The following is a 17,193-nucleotide window of genomic DNA, read 5'->3' on the forward strand; positions in this document are numbered from 1 at the left end:
ATACATGGCCATCAAGAACTGCAAAAGGAGATTAATTACACCACACTATTTTAAAAGCAAATGTTTAAAATGTGATTTCTTTTCATGCATCAACCACCCATCATATCTTGCTATGTGTATATGTAAATGTATGTTTAGGCACATGTAATTCTTACAGAAATGTGTAACCAAAATTGTGCTTACTGTCTATGGCACAAATGCCTTTTACTTTAAAAAAGAAAAAGATAAATATTACATTGTAGCATATGTATATTCCACAAGTAGACAATATTTAAGTTCCCAATATTTAGAATCTTCTTTAGCATGGGCAAGTTTTGCATGTTTTTAAAATTTGTTCCGTATAAATCAAAATGTATAGAAACGCCCAAATCTCTTTACTGAATTAAACTGCACAACTTCTGAGAAATCCTGTTGTCTCCTCTGCTCAGTGAATAGCAGCTTCAAAGAAGACACTGGAACTTGGATTACAGCCCAACTGTGCCTGAAGCAATGCTATAATATAACTACTTGTCCTTTATTGGTGAGCTATTAATTTTATCTGGAAACAATTTTTTAAAATATACATAGGTATGGGAGAAGGACATTTAAGTGACGTGTGGATACCTTTCTTAATATTATGATAGAGAAAATATATGCATATTACAAATTTAGCAAGACAATTTGAAGTATCACACAAACACAGGAGAAAGAACAGAGAAGAACACACAGTAGACAGAAATGCTTTCCATGGGTAGTGTTACAGTCATCCACTGTGCATTCATAGTGCCTTAGAAAGAAAATGCAGAAAAACACAGATAAAATATAGAAGTGATAAGAAAATGGAAAATGTGCATTGTTAATTTAAAACACTGTATTAATACTGATCTTTAAATATGGGTTTCTTGACTTTCACAAACTTTTATCTCACCTGAGTTTTTTTTTTTCCCCTCATTAATAGGATGAAATTAAAATAACACAAGATATTTGAAAAGTACATCAATCTGGAAAATACTATTATTTCACAGAAAAAGATAAAGCACTCAGAACACATTCATTACATTGTTTCATTGTTTCATGTCAGGTGTCATTGGTCCATGATAAATGTCCTAAAAACATCTTAATATTTTACCTCATTCTCAGGCTAAACTAGCAGGTTTTAAATTATTCACTATCTTAAGGAATGCAGGTTTCATTATAGAATCCCATTTTCAAATGGTCTTCAGTACAAAAAAACTCTTAAGTCTATGTAGTGTATTTAATTATGTAATGATGTTACTTAGTTTCTTTAATTGTAATATGATCATTTTTTCTCCTATTTTCAAATAGTTTTGATAGCAGTACAGTCCTCTAATAAAAGTGACTCATACTATTTTAGCTATGTTGTTCCAGGTATGTTGTTGTTTCATTTTAATGAAAATAAAAACCAGTATGTTCTTGCCACTCTAAGACCTTAAAAGCACTTTAAAAAAAAGAATAAGAGAAGTTTGAGCTTAGACTCTCTTTTAAAAACTCAAATGAAATATATATATATATATATTCATCTAACATCTAGGATTTTTTTTAAGTATCAGTTAACGATTAAAAAGAGGAGTTATGTGCCTTGACTAAGGTGGTTTTTAAAAATGATCTTTGAGCACTTACTTAAAACGTTAATTTCTATTTCTCTGAGAGTGACAAATTTCTTCAACCAAAAGTGATTCAGTGCTACTTTTCCTGACCTCTGCGTTCACATTAAAAAGGATTGGTCCATTTTTGATAGCGCACAATAGTGTCACAATATAAAGTAAGAGATGTAACCAAACTAGTGTGCCCTTGTTTCATATTTGTAGGCAATCTGATTTTTTTTAAGATGGACAATGTTTTTCTTATATCATTTTTTTTATTGAAGTATAGTTAATTTAAAATGCTATCTTTGTTTCAAGTGTACAGCAAAGTGATTCAGTTACAAAAGTTATATGTACTCATATATATTTTCTTTTTCAGATTATTTTCCATTATAGATTATTACAAGATATTGAGCAGAGTTCCCTATGTTATATGGTAGGTCTTTGTTGTTTATCTGTTTTATATACAATAGTGTGTATATGTTAATCCCAAATTCCTAATTTATCTCCCCTCACCTCCTGCTATTCCCTTTTGTAACCATAAATTTGTTTTCTATTTATGTGAGTCTATTTTTGTTTTGTAAACAAGTTCACTTGTATCATTTTTTTAAGATACATTTTCTCTTGATTTTGAGAAGCAGAAGGTGGGAGTTTACATTTCAAATACTGAGTCAGGTCAACAGGTTTAATAAACACACCTCATCAGAAGCCCCCAGAATGTCAAAGCCCAAGTAATACTTTATGAATGAATTTTAATATAAACATTACTTGAAGCTATTTTCAAAGAAAAGCCCAGTGTTGACGGATTTAGAACCTCATTCAGGCTCATCACATAGGGTATATGTGCAACTGTAAAATACCATTTCAAAACAAACTATGCTCACTTATTTCCTTCTCAAAGAAAAGACATTGGAAATTTAAATGGGAAAAACATTTAAAAAGTAAGACTGAAATGGCTTTCATAAGAGGACAGCTGAACAAAAACACCAGCAAAGTACAGAACCTAGGAAGGCAATAAACAAGAAAATTTCAGAGCCACTTTGGATATTAAAGAGAAACCCATCCACCCATCCAGTGGAGAATGGCAACTATCACTATGAGCTTTCTCTAGCTACCTCTGCCTTCGGATATTTTTAAAAAATTTATTAACCTGACAGCAGGAAACTTTACACAGATTGCCCCCTGACAGGGTGCCAGTTTGGTATAAACACTTTGCTATCTTTTTCTTTAGCATAACAAAATCAAGAAACATGAGAGGTGGAGCCAGGTGCAAATTTGGGCAAATGCACTGGCTCCTCCGACAGCCCCCATTCCTAGGGAGGCCCCAGATAATCAGGAGCAGCCCAATAGCAGAGCCGCATCCTTCATCCTTCCTCCTTCACATCTACTTTCTTTTTAATGTGTGAATGTCTGATGTATTATTAATCCCCAAACATAAACCAGCAAGGTCGCCAATCAAAGAAAATACCTGCTCTCTCACAAATTATCTGTTTACTGTCTAATAACCAGTAAAGTCCACTGCCAAAAGTCACTTATATCTCATTTTTGAAGCGGGAGAAATATTTATTTGGTCAGTTCTTGGAAAGAATAATACTCTGTCATTAAATCAGGCAATTAGAAAAGAAAACAATCTACCAAAGGGCTGAGCCTTGGGAGCCTGAATCCAGAATGCCCCTCTATTTATTAATTATGACATAAACCAAGCTGTATGAACTACAAAAATACTATAATGTCATGTAACCTTTAAATCAAAACCTCCCAGACATTAAAAATACTAAAAAGGGATCATTCGAAGGGGTGATGGTACAGAGTAATGTAATTTCTAATACTTCATCTTCTTTTCAATTGTTTACAGGACCATATAACCACAAGGACAACAAACTATAAGCATTCTAGCAATCAAAAATGAAAGAAAAAGTGTAAACTTGTATCTGCATTTTGATTCACTAATGTATTACGAAGTAGTAACATCCTTAGATACTGCAATATAGAACTTCAGTCTTTATACAGAGGTCTGACCTCAGTACCATAGGCATGGCAAAGAGATGGAAAAAGAAAACACTGAGAAAGTTCCCACTCAATCTATGTCACATATGGTGCACTTTCGTCCATCACAGTGCCCCATGGAAATGAACATAGTTCAATGTAACATAGTGAGAACATGGTGAGAAGTTTGAACATCAGAGACGTTTCATAGGAATTTATTTTTATTTCCAAGCTTACACATTAGTGCTATTCAAAGTGGATTTATTTATCAGTGCAGTATATTAATACTTTTTGGTGGGGGGAGGGACACTAAACTTAATTTGTCTAAGCACACACAAAGGATTTTATAAAGAAATACCTTGGTGCAGTAGACTTTCTTAAATGTTAAGAAATGCCCCTAAAGGCGCACTCCCCACTCAGTAGTCAGAGAACAACACCGCATGGGCTTGTTTGACTATGAAATCAGAATTGATTTTTGACAAATACCTTATCGTGCACCTCACTTACTTATGCAAATTGAGGTTTCTACTGGTTTCTTTTAAATCACTGGTTAACTCTAATCTCTGACTCAGATTAGTTGACTTTAAAAGATGTTATTTTAAGGTTTTTCTAGCAAAGCACACTTTCCTCAGTGAAAAACTAGTATTTATTTTCAATAGCCATAATATTGAAACTTTTAAAGATCCAAAGCATGGTACATATTTTCAATACATCTATTTCTCTAGGGAATTTTCCTTATCAACTCCCAGCTAAATCCCTCTTGGGCTTAAGCCCCATTACTGATTCCTTGGCCCCAGCCTATTTTATCAGAATATTATAAATATCAAGACATTGAAAGAAGTTTAAATAAAGTAACAGAGTGATGCCATGATGAAGGTCTTCACTAATGCACAGGCAAGAGGCAGCTTTACCACAAAGCGCAGTTCTTATAACGCCCCACCAATGACCTCCATGCTGACCTGCAGAGACCACTGTCTCAAGGGGTGACAGACAATTTAGTTCTTTATCCTTTTGTCATTGGAAATGACTCCACTGCCATAAATTCTAATCAAGTCAAACTGAATGGCAACTTAAAAAAAAAAAAAATCTCCTAATGCATGTTTCTATGAGAAAGATAACAGAAAGGAAAGGAAAAGAAAAACCCCATAAAGAGTGTATTCTCTAGGCTAAGAATCACTGACCCAACTTTCAATCCTTTTGCAATAGTTTATAAACAAATGACACTGAAAATACCCACCTTTATAAGTATCATTGCATGCAATTGCTTTTAACCTAAAAACCCACACTATCGTACGAGAAAACCAACCACCAATTTTTATTTCAGGTACAATGCTTTTAAATGGTTTTGTTTGTTTGTTTATGTCTCAGCTCAAGGCTTTAGAGCTATGTGCCCACTTCCCGTGCAGTGGGTATAAGTAAGCAACTAACCCAGCCACACAAGGTAGCTGGGACTGCAAGAAAAGCAATCATAAGGTTTAACTTGAAACAATAAAAATATTCCCAGGAGGAAGACTGTTAATAAATCATCTTTCAAATTTCAAATATATATGAGAGAAAATATTTAGGGCATGTTTTATATGATCTCACTTCTGCTTCTGTGACTGCATGGGAAAACTTTAGTACAGATATTTTTCTAGGGATATATATTATTTTTATCCTTTCTGGGGCCATTTTCCTCACCAAGTTGTTGATGCTACCATTTGAATTTTAGCATCCAACTTGACTGAATGTGGAACATTGAATTCTTGATGGGCATAACTAAAAACGAAGCACCACACTGACACAAGTGCTATAAATGTCACTAGAGAAACACAGCAACCTCTTCCCTTTGAGATTGTTTGCCAAAGGGCAGTTTTGAGAGTGGTTTCGAATATGGACATCACTCATCACATATTAAATGACTGGCCCTGTGAGGCATCACTCATCTGATCATGAAGCTGAAACACAGGGAGACACAGAACCAGATTCTCTGATAATACTTTCTGATGTGCAAGTCTACTCTTCCTCCATACTGTTTCTATGGCTCAGAGCTTAGCATAACAAAGTCAGAAACTGAAGAGGGAAGACCTATTCCACAGTCTTTACAAGAACAAATAATGCACTACTTAATGATATCACAGAGAACGAGCTAACCACATGTTTCTCAATGAAATGTGAATTCATCTCTCCTAAGTGTACTTTAGTTTCCACGGCTGTTCAAGTTAAGCAAAACATTACCTCTGATGTAATTACTTTATAAAACACAAGGGTCCTTTTCTGAACTTTCTCCTTAGGCTGGCATATGGCCGCTGGTTTCTCCTTCTGGTGTGCTGAGACGCTCAGAGCACTGAAACAGTCTGTACCGTGTGTTTCCCTTTGGGTGCTGTGAAGTGCAGAGGTGCAATTTAAGGAGAGGCATAAAAGGCCCAATGGTTCCTGGAATTTCCTTTGTTTATCCATAGAGGGCATCTGTATTAGCCTTTCTCCTGTACTTTTGGGCTGAAGGTGTCATACTGTGAGAGAAACAGACTTGTCCTCTGGACTGCGAATTTAAGAAGACACAAAACGAGGATGGAGCTCCAAAGAACTCTACACTGAAATTTCGGTTACAATAAAAAATGGAACTTTTTGTCTCCTGTCAGTAAATGTCTCTCCACAAAAGTAAGCAGATCATAAGACAAAAAAAACTGTCTTAATCTTCTTTCATTCCAGAAGCTTGGTTTTAAAAAATACAAGGAACATGCTATAAATGAAGCATGGTTTGAGAGAATAAGTTAGAAAATCATTGTTTAGAGATAAACCTGGACGCTTTCAGTTATTTAGTAAGAATGCAATTCTCCATTACCAAGAGAAGAGTATAATCATAATCATATATTAAAAATGAGAAACTTGAACATACTCAGGTCAAATAATAATCGTCCATTAAATCAGTATCAGTTAAGTGTTGTCAAAGTTGTGAAAAATTCTGAGAGAGTTATACTAAAAAGTTTTAGCCAGTTACATAAACTGGAATTCCTAATGCTAAGTCCCAATAATATTTAAAGGTGAGAGCAGAACAGACCTAGTAGCTAAGGAAACCTGCAAGAACATTGAGATAATAAATGGCAAGATTATTGTTAAATGAAATGGACAGGATAAATATTCAATTTAATTTTCCATCTATCAGAATTTCACAGGAAAATCAGTTTGGAAAAAAAGGCATCCCTCTGGGGCGCTTTCTAGTCTGTCTGTCTCATATTTTCTTCAGTTTTTTTCTTAAGTTTTCAAAACTGCTCATCTACTGGTTTCTACTTTATCTAATAGAAACTGGAAAATATTCACATTGTGTTTAAAAAGCACTCTAGAGATCAAATAAAATTAAGTGAATAAACAAGATATATTAGATATAAGATGTAGATTTTGCAGGGTTCTCAGCCACAGACTCAGAAGGTGAGCATTCCAAAAAGTAAAGACGAGTATCATCTAAAACCTATTAAGATTTTCAAACTTCACTATGATTCTTCAGTTTACTCCATAAAGATTCCACTTAAAGAATATATTTTCAAAGAAATTTTCATTCAAATTTCTTTGATCGCCCACCCACCTTGGATTTTTTTTTAAAGCTTATTTCTCTACACACCACGCCAATCAGTAGAAGGTGACATAACAAATCTATGACAATTTTCAACACTGGAAAATCTAAACAAATGTTGAGAAGTCAAAGTAACTGCTTTACTTGGAAAAAAAAAAAAAATTTGGGGTTTCAAGTCAAAGTCTACAAAGAGCATTTACTTTTAAAAAACACATGCAAAGTTGAAGAACACATAATTCATTATCTGCAATTATGTTGAATTCATAATTGATTATATTTTAAAAGTCAAACTGCTTGGTATTAGTATATTCAACATCAAAGAGCCTGGAGCCCGACTTTGGCCTTCCTGTAATTTACAATTTTATCTGCCTTCTCTCACTAACCCCTTGAAATGAAATGAGTATTTTAGGACATAACTCTTCCTACACAGATAAAAACTTAGACTACAACAAAATATTTCTTGAGAGTGAAAATGCTAAACCTTAATGCCTAGGTATGGAAAATTTATGTCAGAGATGAAACTGCTGCTTTTCCAAGAAAGGGTCCATAGGACCAAATTTCTTGTAACTGGCATCTATTATACTCTTAAGTATAAAACAGCATTTTACCAACAGAAAATCTGATACAGAAAGTTTCTCTGCAACACTCCTCTAATGTTGGATTGAGTGAGTATTTAAAATCAGATGAAAGCTCGTCTTTTGAAGCTGGCCTGAAGTTGCCAAACTATCTAAGGTGCTTTCTTTCTATAGTTTTGCATTTTTCAGCTTATCTTTTTAATTGAATTAATAACTTTCTTAAAAAAGCAGTCTATACCATGATGCTGTGTTTCTTGAAAATTCAGGCACTTGACTGTTTTTTAACTTGTTCTCTGCCTGATCTATATATATATATATATACATATCTCAGGTTAGTATATATAAGTGTGAACAGGTTAGTATGTGTTATATATGTGCATATATAATATATATTCAGTGTCATAAGTATATAAACACTTGGAAATAATTAAAAGCAAGTGTTTCAGGAGCAAGTGTTCTGAAAACCTAATGTCACTCTATCCCATGAAGTGCTTCTCCAGCAGAGACATCTATCACCATCCATCACTCAGTCACACACCTCAACACAGCCTGGTCCCCTTTCTGATTAGAGATCACAGTTGCTTGAGTTGGCTTACAGAGTGTCATCTGTTTGAATGACAGATGTCTTTGCTGGAGTGGCACTCTGCTTGTTCTTGTTTTGTTTACGAAACAAAGATTTCTAAAAAGGATCTGGGCTGCCTCCACATTTAGGACGAGGCTGTAAACATCTGTTAAACGGGAATGGCTGAGGGGAGGGATGCCATGGACCTATTTTCTTTCCTCATCACGCTTGAAAAAGAAGAGACGTTCATTCTAATTGTGATTACAAAATGTTATGTCTTTGAGCCATACCAGGAGCCACCTTTGTTTACCTGCAGAGAATGACCAGTATTGATATTTTTTCAGTTCCCCTCTTTGGTCTTTTGACTACAGATAATAACTCTTTACTCTCCTTCCCCTTAACAAAAGGCGGCAAAGCAACCCGAAACCGAGTCGATATTTATTCAATAAACGTTAACCAATTCTCACAATGGAACTGATTTCCTGATGATGATTTTCATCTTCTTTTTTTTTCCCCAGTGATTTCTAGCCTGGGGACGCTAGCAATATCTGACCAGTCCAGAGGGTCAGGAGGAAGTTGCTGGTCGGAAAAAGTTTGGAGGACACCCTCCCAGCCAGCCTGGCATCAGCTGGGGTGGCTCAGCCCCCTCCAAGATGCCAAGCTCCTCTTTGGTACTTAGAAGAAAATTGAATGAACAACAGGGGGAGGAAAAAAAAAAAAAGAGGAGGGGTGGGGGTGTGGATGGCTCTTCCGGACACCATGGTAGGAGTGAAATGAAATACCTAGACAGACTTACCGAAGAGCTTGCTGGGAGTGTCCTCGCTGTCATTTGATTCCACGGGCGCAAGCAGGGGCTCATTCAGCTCGCTGTCTGAAGTAGCAGCCTTGTCCTCACCTCTCAACTCCGCATTCATTTCACTCCGCACTGACAGCAAGGGCTTACTGACTTGTCCAGCTATCATTGGATCCTAGGATGGGGGAAAAGAGTGCAGGGGAGGAAAAAAAGTGGCCGCTTGAGTGTGTGCGAGTCCTTGCCTCCCTCTCCTCTTCTCTGTCTCTTGCACACACACACACTCCCTCTCTCCCCTCTCTCTTATCTCTGACTGCTCCCGCTGTTATTGCTGGCTGCAGTCAAGTGAAGAGCTATTACAGATCCGAGTTCTCCATTCCTCCCCACCCTATTAAAGCTCAACTAGCATGAGAGAGATGCAGGAGGCTTCCGAGAGGGGAAAAAAAAAAAAGGAAAGGAAAAACTTCTTTGAAAGCAACCTAACCAACACAGCTTTAATTGTGGGATGTGCTTTTGTGCGAATGTTTTTACACCTTGTGCTGTCTTGAATGCGGGAAGAGGGTGGGGGGAAAAGTGCGGGGTTTGTACTTCGGCAACAGACTCAAAGGAAGGAGCACCCTAGGGAGGACCCATGGGCTATTTTAGGAAGCCCTCTCCCTGGGGGAGAAGCAATTAAACCCTATCCCGAGAGCAGAAAAAAAGAGACAGGGAGAAAAGAGTCTTCCAAAGGCTTTCAATGGAATGAAAGAGATTTCTTATGTAAATTCTAGCAGTACCTTTAGAAGTTGACTTGGCTGGTCCCAGATTTGGGACTGCAGCTGACCCCAAATCAAATGAACATTTGAAAGCAAACAACAAAAGAGATGAAAATTGGTTTACAGTTTTTGAAAGGAATTGGAAAAAAAATACTTACAAACTCTGTTCAACAATTCGGATACCTAGAACACCCTATGCCCAGAGCATTAAAGAAAAAGAAAACAAAAATCACCTCCGAAAAGGCAAACTTGACCCCCCACTATTTTAAAACTGCTTTATCTTCAGCTCATTAGGAGGGCATTTTAGGTTCAGCAATATTTTCCAAGGGAAGCCTTTTATTCCACTTGCTAACTAAGACGCATGATACTGTGGTGGCACCGATATCAGAGGCAGAAAAGCCAGAAGTGCCCCTTTTGCGTTATCTGGGAGCTATTTATTGCCAAGTTCATGCCTAAATGGTTCCTGAGCAGGAAACAGGTGACCAGTGCCAGAGCAGGTGGGGCCGCACGCTCCCTGTCCCATCATTACGTTGGTTGCGGTTTGCCTGTGGTTATTTTTTTTTTAATGTATTCATGCCTGAAAAGTGAATTTGATATGACACATGATAATCTATGAAAATGTTAATCAATACAAATAGTTTAAGCTGTCATCAAATGCACTTCTTTAGTCAATACTCATACCACAGAAAACAATGTCACTGTCACCAGGGCTTAATTTGCACAGCACTTAAATATTGGACTCTGTGCATCAATGCACTTCTTCTTCAAATACTGTAGGTAAACACATTTTCTCCCTATTTAAGGCAGAAGCACTCAGCACGCATTTAGCTGAGCTGAATCCTCCCTTTTGAATACCTTGATAGGTCCACTGGAGGGCAAAATTAATACTTAATTGAATCTCACAGTCATCAAAATAATCAATACTTTTTTATTATTTATTCTTTACAGTCTGTTGACTGTTTCAAACCTCTGAGGGAATGGTGGAAAGGATTCATGGCTTTGAAACACTGTCATTTAACAAGGTAATTTTCAGTGGGGCATTAGGGGTTGTGAAACATATAATAAAACAAAAATGGTGGCTTATAATAGGAAGAAAGAAAAGAATTATATTTCTGCCATCTAACAAAACAGGATAAATAAAAAAGCAAGTGCAGAGAGAGGGAGAAAGGAGGGGGACAAGGGAAGCGAGGAAGACTGGCTTTTGAAGGGTTTTATCATATCAAGAGCAGAGCCGAGCTTTCATAATGCTGACATTTCTCATCCTGACAATCCTAAACAAGTGGAAAGGATGAGATCGCAGATATCATCTTTCATCACATTCCCCAGCTTAAGAACCAACATGACAGCTTCTCTCCCCTTTACACTGTTAATTACTAAATAAAATACTACTCTCTGTCAGCATCAGATTATTGCAGATAGCAACCACAAACATTCCTCCATTGTCTTCCCCCTCGAAAACGGTGAGACCTACCTTGAACTCTTTAGAGAATAAATTAAGCTTGTCTCACTGTATTGTAAATATTTGAAATGTAATCAATGTCATCAATGCGGTCGATGCACAGTATTGTCAGCCTAAATTTGCTGGTGATAGATTAGCATTTCATTTACTGTGTTTGGAGGCAGAGGTTTGGAGCACTTGAAAATGGGGGGCGAGGGGGGGCGTAGAATGGGACAGGCAGAGGGGAAAGGAGACACAATTTTCTCCAAATTTCCCCCAATTTCTTTCCTGTGTAGCTAAGAAAGAACACGTGTTTGGATTCTTCTGATTCAGTGAGTAGGGAAGGGTAAGGCAGGAAAGGGAACGAACGTTGCCTTACCTCGTAGCTCCACATGAAGGAGAGTGTCCAGGTTTAAATTCTAGGACATTCATTTTACTTTATGAAACATTGAATCCTCAGTCTCTCTGATCCAAAGAAGGGGATGTGACTCATTTGAGACATTCAGTCTCTGTGGCCACACTGCTCATTTGAGCATTTTTGAAGATGGTGTTAAAAGAAAACTTGGGTTGAGAATGACATTCACTACCCTCGTGATAAGCCAAACATGGTTATTTATGTATCAGTGAGTATCTGGGCAGACTTCAGAAAAGAATATTCTATTCCTGCTTTATTTGTGAATGGTCAAACTGAATCCTGAATGCCATAGAGGAGCTGAAATGCAGCTGCTAAGTTCAAGTGCACTTAAATCTTTAAGATGTTTCAGTCTAGCTGATGTGTGCAAAACATGTCCTGGCAGATGGTGTATATTCCTGACCATTAGCTCCTCTTCTTTAAATTACTTTTATGTACCTCATCCATGGCTAGGTTTCCAACTAGTGTCTCAGTGACTTGAGCTTCGAAAATTCAGGAGTTTGTCATTCATTTACTCATTTGATTTTTCATGTTACAAAATCCTTTACCTTTTCCATGATGCAGCTGTAGCCCACATATATATGTGCTTGACATGGTTAAACAGCAAACCCCCAGCGAGGTAGAGAGCAGACAGCTTTTAATCACAGCTGCAGCCACTGGGGGGTCCATTTGAAAATGTGTCACAAGCGGTAACCACAGAGTACAGTCTTATAAGGGATGGGGGGGCGGGGGGGCGGGGGTTTGGTTACCTCTTTCAAGTAGCACTTGACTTGGAAGTTGTTTTTTCCCTGCCCAAAGAGACGGCAGTGTATAAAATACTTTCTGCCAAAGAAAGGACAGGATTTCCAACATGACCAACCTGGGTACGTGTACAACTTCCACATGTACAAGGATCTCTGAAGCAGCAGATAGGAAGAGAAAGAACTACTGCAAGCCATAAAGCAGTGGGTGAAGACTTCTTACTTGAAAATTTGAAACTGTCACAATTAGAGTTGTAGAAGTTGGGATTTCTCTGCAGTTCGTTCATCGGTCCTAATTAAAGAAAGGGACTGGTCCAAGATGGAGCTAATACCTCTCAAGTATGAGCAAGAACAGGACATGCATATGCCAATATAGGGCACTCACAAGGGTCATAAGAGACCCAAAAGCCAGACAGTAAAAAAAAGAAGAAATGAGAGATTCAGTTTCCATTAACAAAATGTCAACAAAAATTTTCACCATGTCCTACAATGAAAGGATTGCAGTCAACAACAGAACCACAAATAATTATTTAAATCTCCTTTGGGTATTGTTAAAGAAATAAAAATAGATCACATGTATTGACTGCCTTTACCAAATAGGCAACTCAGCTATATTTAATGTCACTCAAAGTATGCAAGGTATTTACTTCATTTCAGGGATGAAGGGCTGAGACGCAGAGAAGTTAGGTGACTTATCCCAAAGCCACACAGCTAATAAGGCAAACCTGTATTTTGAACCCTAGGAAATTCATTTCCAAAAATCAGCATTTTCTATATGGCACCCTCTACTGGGTGAAAAAAACCAAGGCTCATGCGCTAGGTAATCCACGGTGTTTTCCAGAACATCAATTATGGACCAGGAAAGGCTTTAAATCCTGGATAACTGATTCCCACAGCATGCTGTGTATATGTCTTACTTGCGTCAGTCTCTAGAAACAAAGCACCTCTCTCTCTGATGCTGCCTGAGTACAATCCGTGGGGTGACAGAGTGTGGCATGCGGGGACATCAGACAGTGTCACACTCTACATAAACTCAGCAATCACTTAAATACTTCGCCCTCGGTTTTCTCATCTGGAAAATGAAGGTGTCGAAATAAAACAGTATTTTCCAAAGTGCATTCCACAAAACACTTGTCCTAAAAAAGACTCTACAATAAAGGAGTTTTGCAATCATACACACGTGGAAAATACACCAGAAAAGTCTACTAGGAAAGAAACCAATTCAACTCTGACTAAGCTAGCATTTCCCCAAATTCTCTGACCGTGGAAGACCTTTTCCTTATAATCTTCATTATATTATCTTAACGTACCTAGTGCTTCTTGATATATTTTAGAATGTGCCTGCTTTGATTACAGCTAATGTAAATTATAGTTCTAATTTTTAACCATTCTATAATAATAAGCTAGAAGGCTTCAGCAAGTACATAATTGTTCCAGTGCTTCTCATACTCTTTCACCCAATTAATATTCCTTACAGTTGATTCACATACAATTATACACAGCTTAGTATATACTAACTGTAAATACTCTCTTCATATGCTAATTTCTGATACCCTTCAATTTTTAAATAAGGATGTCCCCATGTATTTCTGTCATAAAACCTTTATGTGAAGAGCAGATATAGGGCACTGTGAAAAGGGAAGATTCAACTTGGACTTTTTCCAGGCTGTTAAAAACAATACCAAATAAACAAAGATATAATTCAGCTAAGGCTTCAGTAACTTAACCAACAGAGTTTTTGTAAGCATAATCATTCTCATTTTATAGTCAGAGAAAACTAAAGATAGTGAGATTATTAACTCAGCAAAGCATCCGTGTCCAGTGGCAGCCACGCGTTGGAAATACCCTCGCCCCTCTAAACTGAGCTTGAACTCAGTCCAGCATATTTTTATGTACACACAAACCAACTATGAGGCAGGCAATCAGAACAGCTTTGAGGAAAATGTAAATTAGATAGGCAGGCAGGCTTCAAAAATCCAAGGAAACAATTCATTTGGTCACAAAGTGCCTGAGTAGGGCAAAGTTATACTCAACAGATCTATTTCTAGAACTCAATAGAAAAATTACATCCATTATAAAGAAAAAGAACTATATTGGATTTCTCTTCCCCCACCCCTTAAAATGCCATGTTTCAATTTAGGAAACAGTAGAAACAAATTACCTACAGCCAATTTAAGATGCAAAGACAGCATCATATTTTGTATTTAATTTCCCCTACTGTGAAGAAGTAAAAATCAAAATCACAAATGCATGAAGAGGAAGAAAGCAGACCTTAGTGGGTTTGGGGAGAAGGAAACTTCAAGTGTGGATTTTGTTACCTTAGTCATAAAAAGAATTTTGTTTTTCTCTTTCTTTAACCAATTACCAAGTATTAAAAAGGTTAATGAAGTTAGTCCTCAGTATGAAATTTAATGTCCTAAAGAATGTTTTCCCCCAAAAGTTACAAAGTTTCTAATTTAATATTTTACCATTCAATACTTCTTCCTTCTAGCAATACATTTTAAGAAGACATTCTATTTGACTTGTGAATATAAGACCATAGTTCATTTTTATGTTTTTCCTTTATATAGTATCTATATATCCATATCTATGTACCTATATCTAACATACATATAGTTGAAAATTCTGAAAGTTGATGAAGACCACAAGACAATAAAAATACCATAAATTTGCCCACCACTGATTATGTTATTTTAAATGTCACTTCCTAGACTGCAAACAAAAACTGTTTTTGAGAAAAACAGGAAATCCCACATTTTTAGCAAATACTCAACAGACAAAATTTGCATTACAGTAAATTTGATTATAAAGCTCAAACATGTATACACCCTCAGTAAAATCACCCCACAGTAGATTTTCACAGACACACATCAATCCCAAGCTAGGTTGCCTTCTTCAACCTGATACTCCCAAACTGTTATTTCTTTCCTGTCTCTCCACTTTTAGTTAATCCTATCCCATAATAAAGAAGATGAATGTTTTATGAAAATTAAGCACGGCATTCAAAACATAAAAAGGATGCTGGACTTTGGGAGTAAAGTACTCAGGAACTTCAGGACACTTCATGGATGTCCCCTGATTTAGCGTCTACATGACTGGCATGAATCACTGTCTCTTCCTTCTTGGATTCTAGGCCAACACGGCTTTATATATCTCAAGGAAAAAATATGAGACCTGAGCAAGGTCATCTACAGATAGTGGCATAGGAATACGTTTTGAAAGGTAGAAAGTGTTACACAGAAAGACCCTTTTTCGCCACACCTCTTCCCTCGTTAAGGCATCCAGTGAACTGTGGGTTACTTTTCTCTCCATATCTTCAATTGGACCAGGAAGCTTAACTGTAGTGGATGCTGCGATATGCTACACAGATCCTTGTTTCAGGACCAAGGCACTCATTTCCCAGCTGCCAGAGATGCTGGCCAAGGATGTCCTTCCCAGGAGCCACCTTGCCTAAATGGAGCTTCTTCCAAGGTCATGCCCCTTCCTTAGGGGCAGCCTAGATTCTGCCTTATGGCCTTCAAAGGCCAGACTTATTCTCTGCCCCTGTAACAGAAAAGGTTTTCAGACCCCTGAGGTCAACTCTGAGTTTGGTCAGTTGCCTTAATTGATATTCATGATCCAGAGCTGGTATTTAATCAGAAAGTCCCCACTCCAGGCTTGGCCACCACAATCCCACAGCTATCTCAATTCACTGTCCACCACTCCTTCAACCTACCTTTTGTTAATTAGTACAAAGCTAGTGGCGGTAATGGAATTCCAGCTAAGCCATTTCAAATCCTAAATGACAATGCTGTTAAAGTGCTGTACTCAATATGCCAGCAAGTTTGGAAAACTCAGCAGTGGCCACAGGACTGGAAAATGTCAGTTTTCATTCCAATCCCAAAGAAAGGCAATGCCAAAGAATGTTCAAACTACCACACAATTGCACTCTTCTCACACACTAGCAAAATAATGCTCAAAATTCTCCAACCTAGGCTTCAACAGTACGTGAACTGAGAACTTCCAGATGTTCAAGGTGGATTGCTAAAGGGCAGAGGAACCAGAGATCAAATTGCCAACATCTATTGGATCACAGAAAAAGCAAAAGAATTCCAGAAAAATATCCACTTCTGCTTCATTGATTACACTAAAGCCTTTGACTGTGTGGATCACAACAAACTGTGGAAAATTCTTCAAGAGATTGGAATACCAGACTACCTTACCTGCCTCCTGGGAAATCTGTATGCAGGTCAAGAAGCAACAGTTAGAACCAGACATGGAACAATGGACTGGTTCCAAACTGGGAAAGGAGTACATCAAGGCTGTATATTGTCACCGTGCTTATTTAACTTATATGCAGAGTACATCATGTGAAATGCCAGGCTGGATGAAGCACAAGCTGGAATCAAAATTGCTGGGAAAAATATCAGTAACCTCAGATATGCAGATGATATCATACTTACATCAGAAAGCAAAGAGGAACTAAAGAGCCTCTTGATGAAGGTGAAAGAGGATAGTGAAAAAGCTGGCTTAAAATTCAACATTCAAAAAACTAAGATCATGGCATCTGGTCCCATCACTTCATGGCAAATAGATGGGGAGACAGTGGAAACAGTGACAGACTTTATGTTTTGGGGCTCCAAAATCACTGCAGATGGTGATTGCAGCCATGAAATTAAAAGACACTTGCTCCTTGGAAGAAAAGCTATCGCCAACCTAGACAGCATATCAAAAAGCAGAGACATTACTTTACCAACAAATGTCTGTCTAGTCAAAGCTATGGTTTTTCCAGTAGTCATGTATGGATGTGAGAGTTGGACTAT

The 17,193-nt window shown here is 37.4% G+C and overlaps 1 protein-coding gene across 3 annotated transcripts in view; it reads right to left on the bottom strand.

The window, feature by feature from the left end:
* POU6F2 (POU class 6 homeobox 2) overlaps positions 1-17,193 on the bottom strand; it is a 487,855-nt gene that overhangs the window by 373,496 nt on the left and 97,166 nt on the right. For all 3 annotated transcript variants that reach the window (XM_043873489.1, XM_043873490.1, XM_043873488.1), the window contains exon 2: positions 9,053-9,224. In XM_043873489.1, the coding sequence (XP_043729424.1) occupies positions 9,053-9,218 (166 nt within the window). In that variant the 5' untranslated portion in view covers positions 9,219-9,224. The remainder of the gene's footprint in view (positions 1-9,052; positions 9,225-17,193) is intronic.

Source organism: Cervus elaphus, chromosome 18, assembly GCF_910594005.1.
Source record: "Cervus elaphus chromosome 18, mCerEla1.1, whole genome shotgun sequence".
Lineage (NCBI taxonomy): Eukaryota > Metazoa > Chordata > Mammalia > Artiodactyla > Cervidae > Cervus > Cervus elaphus.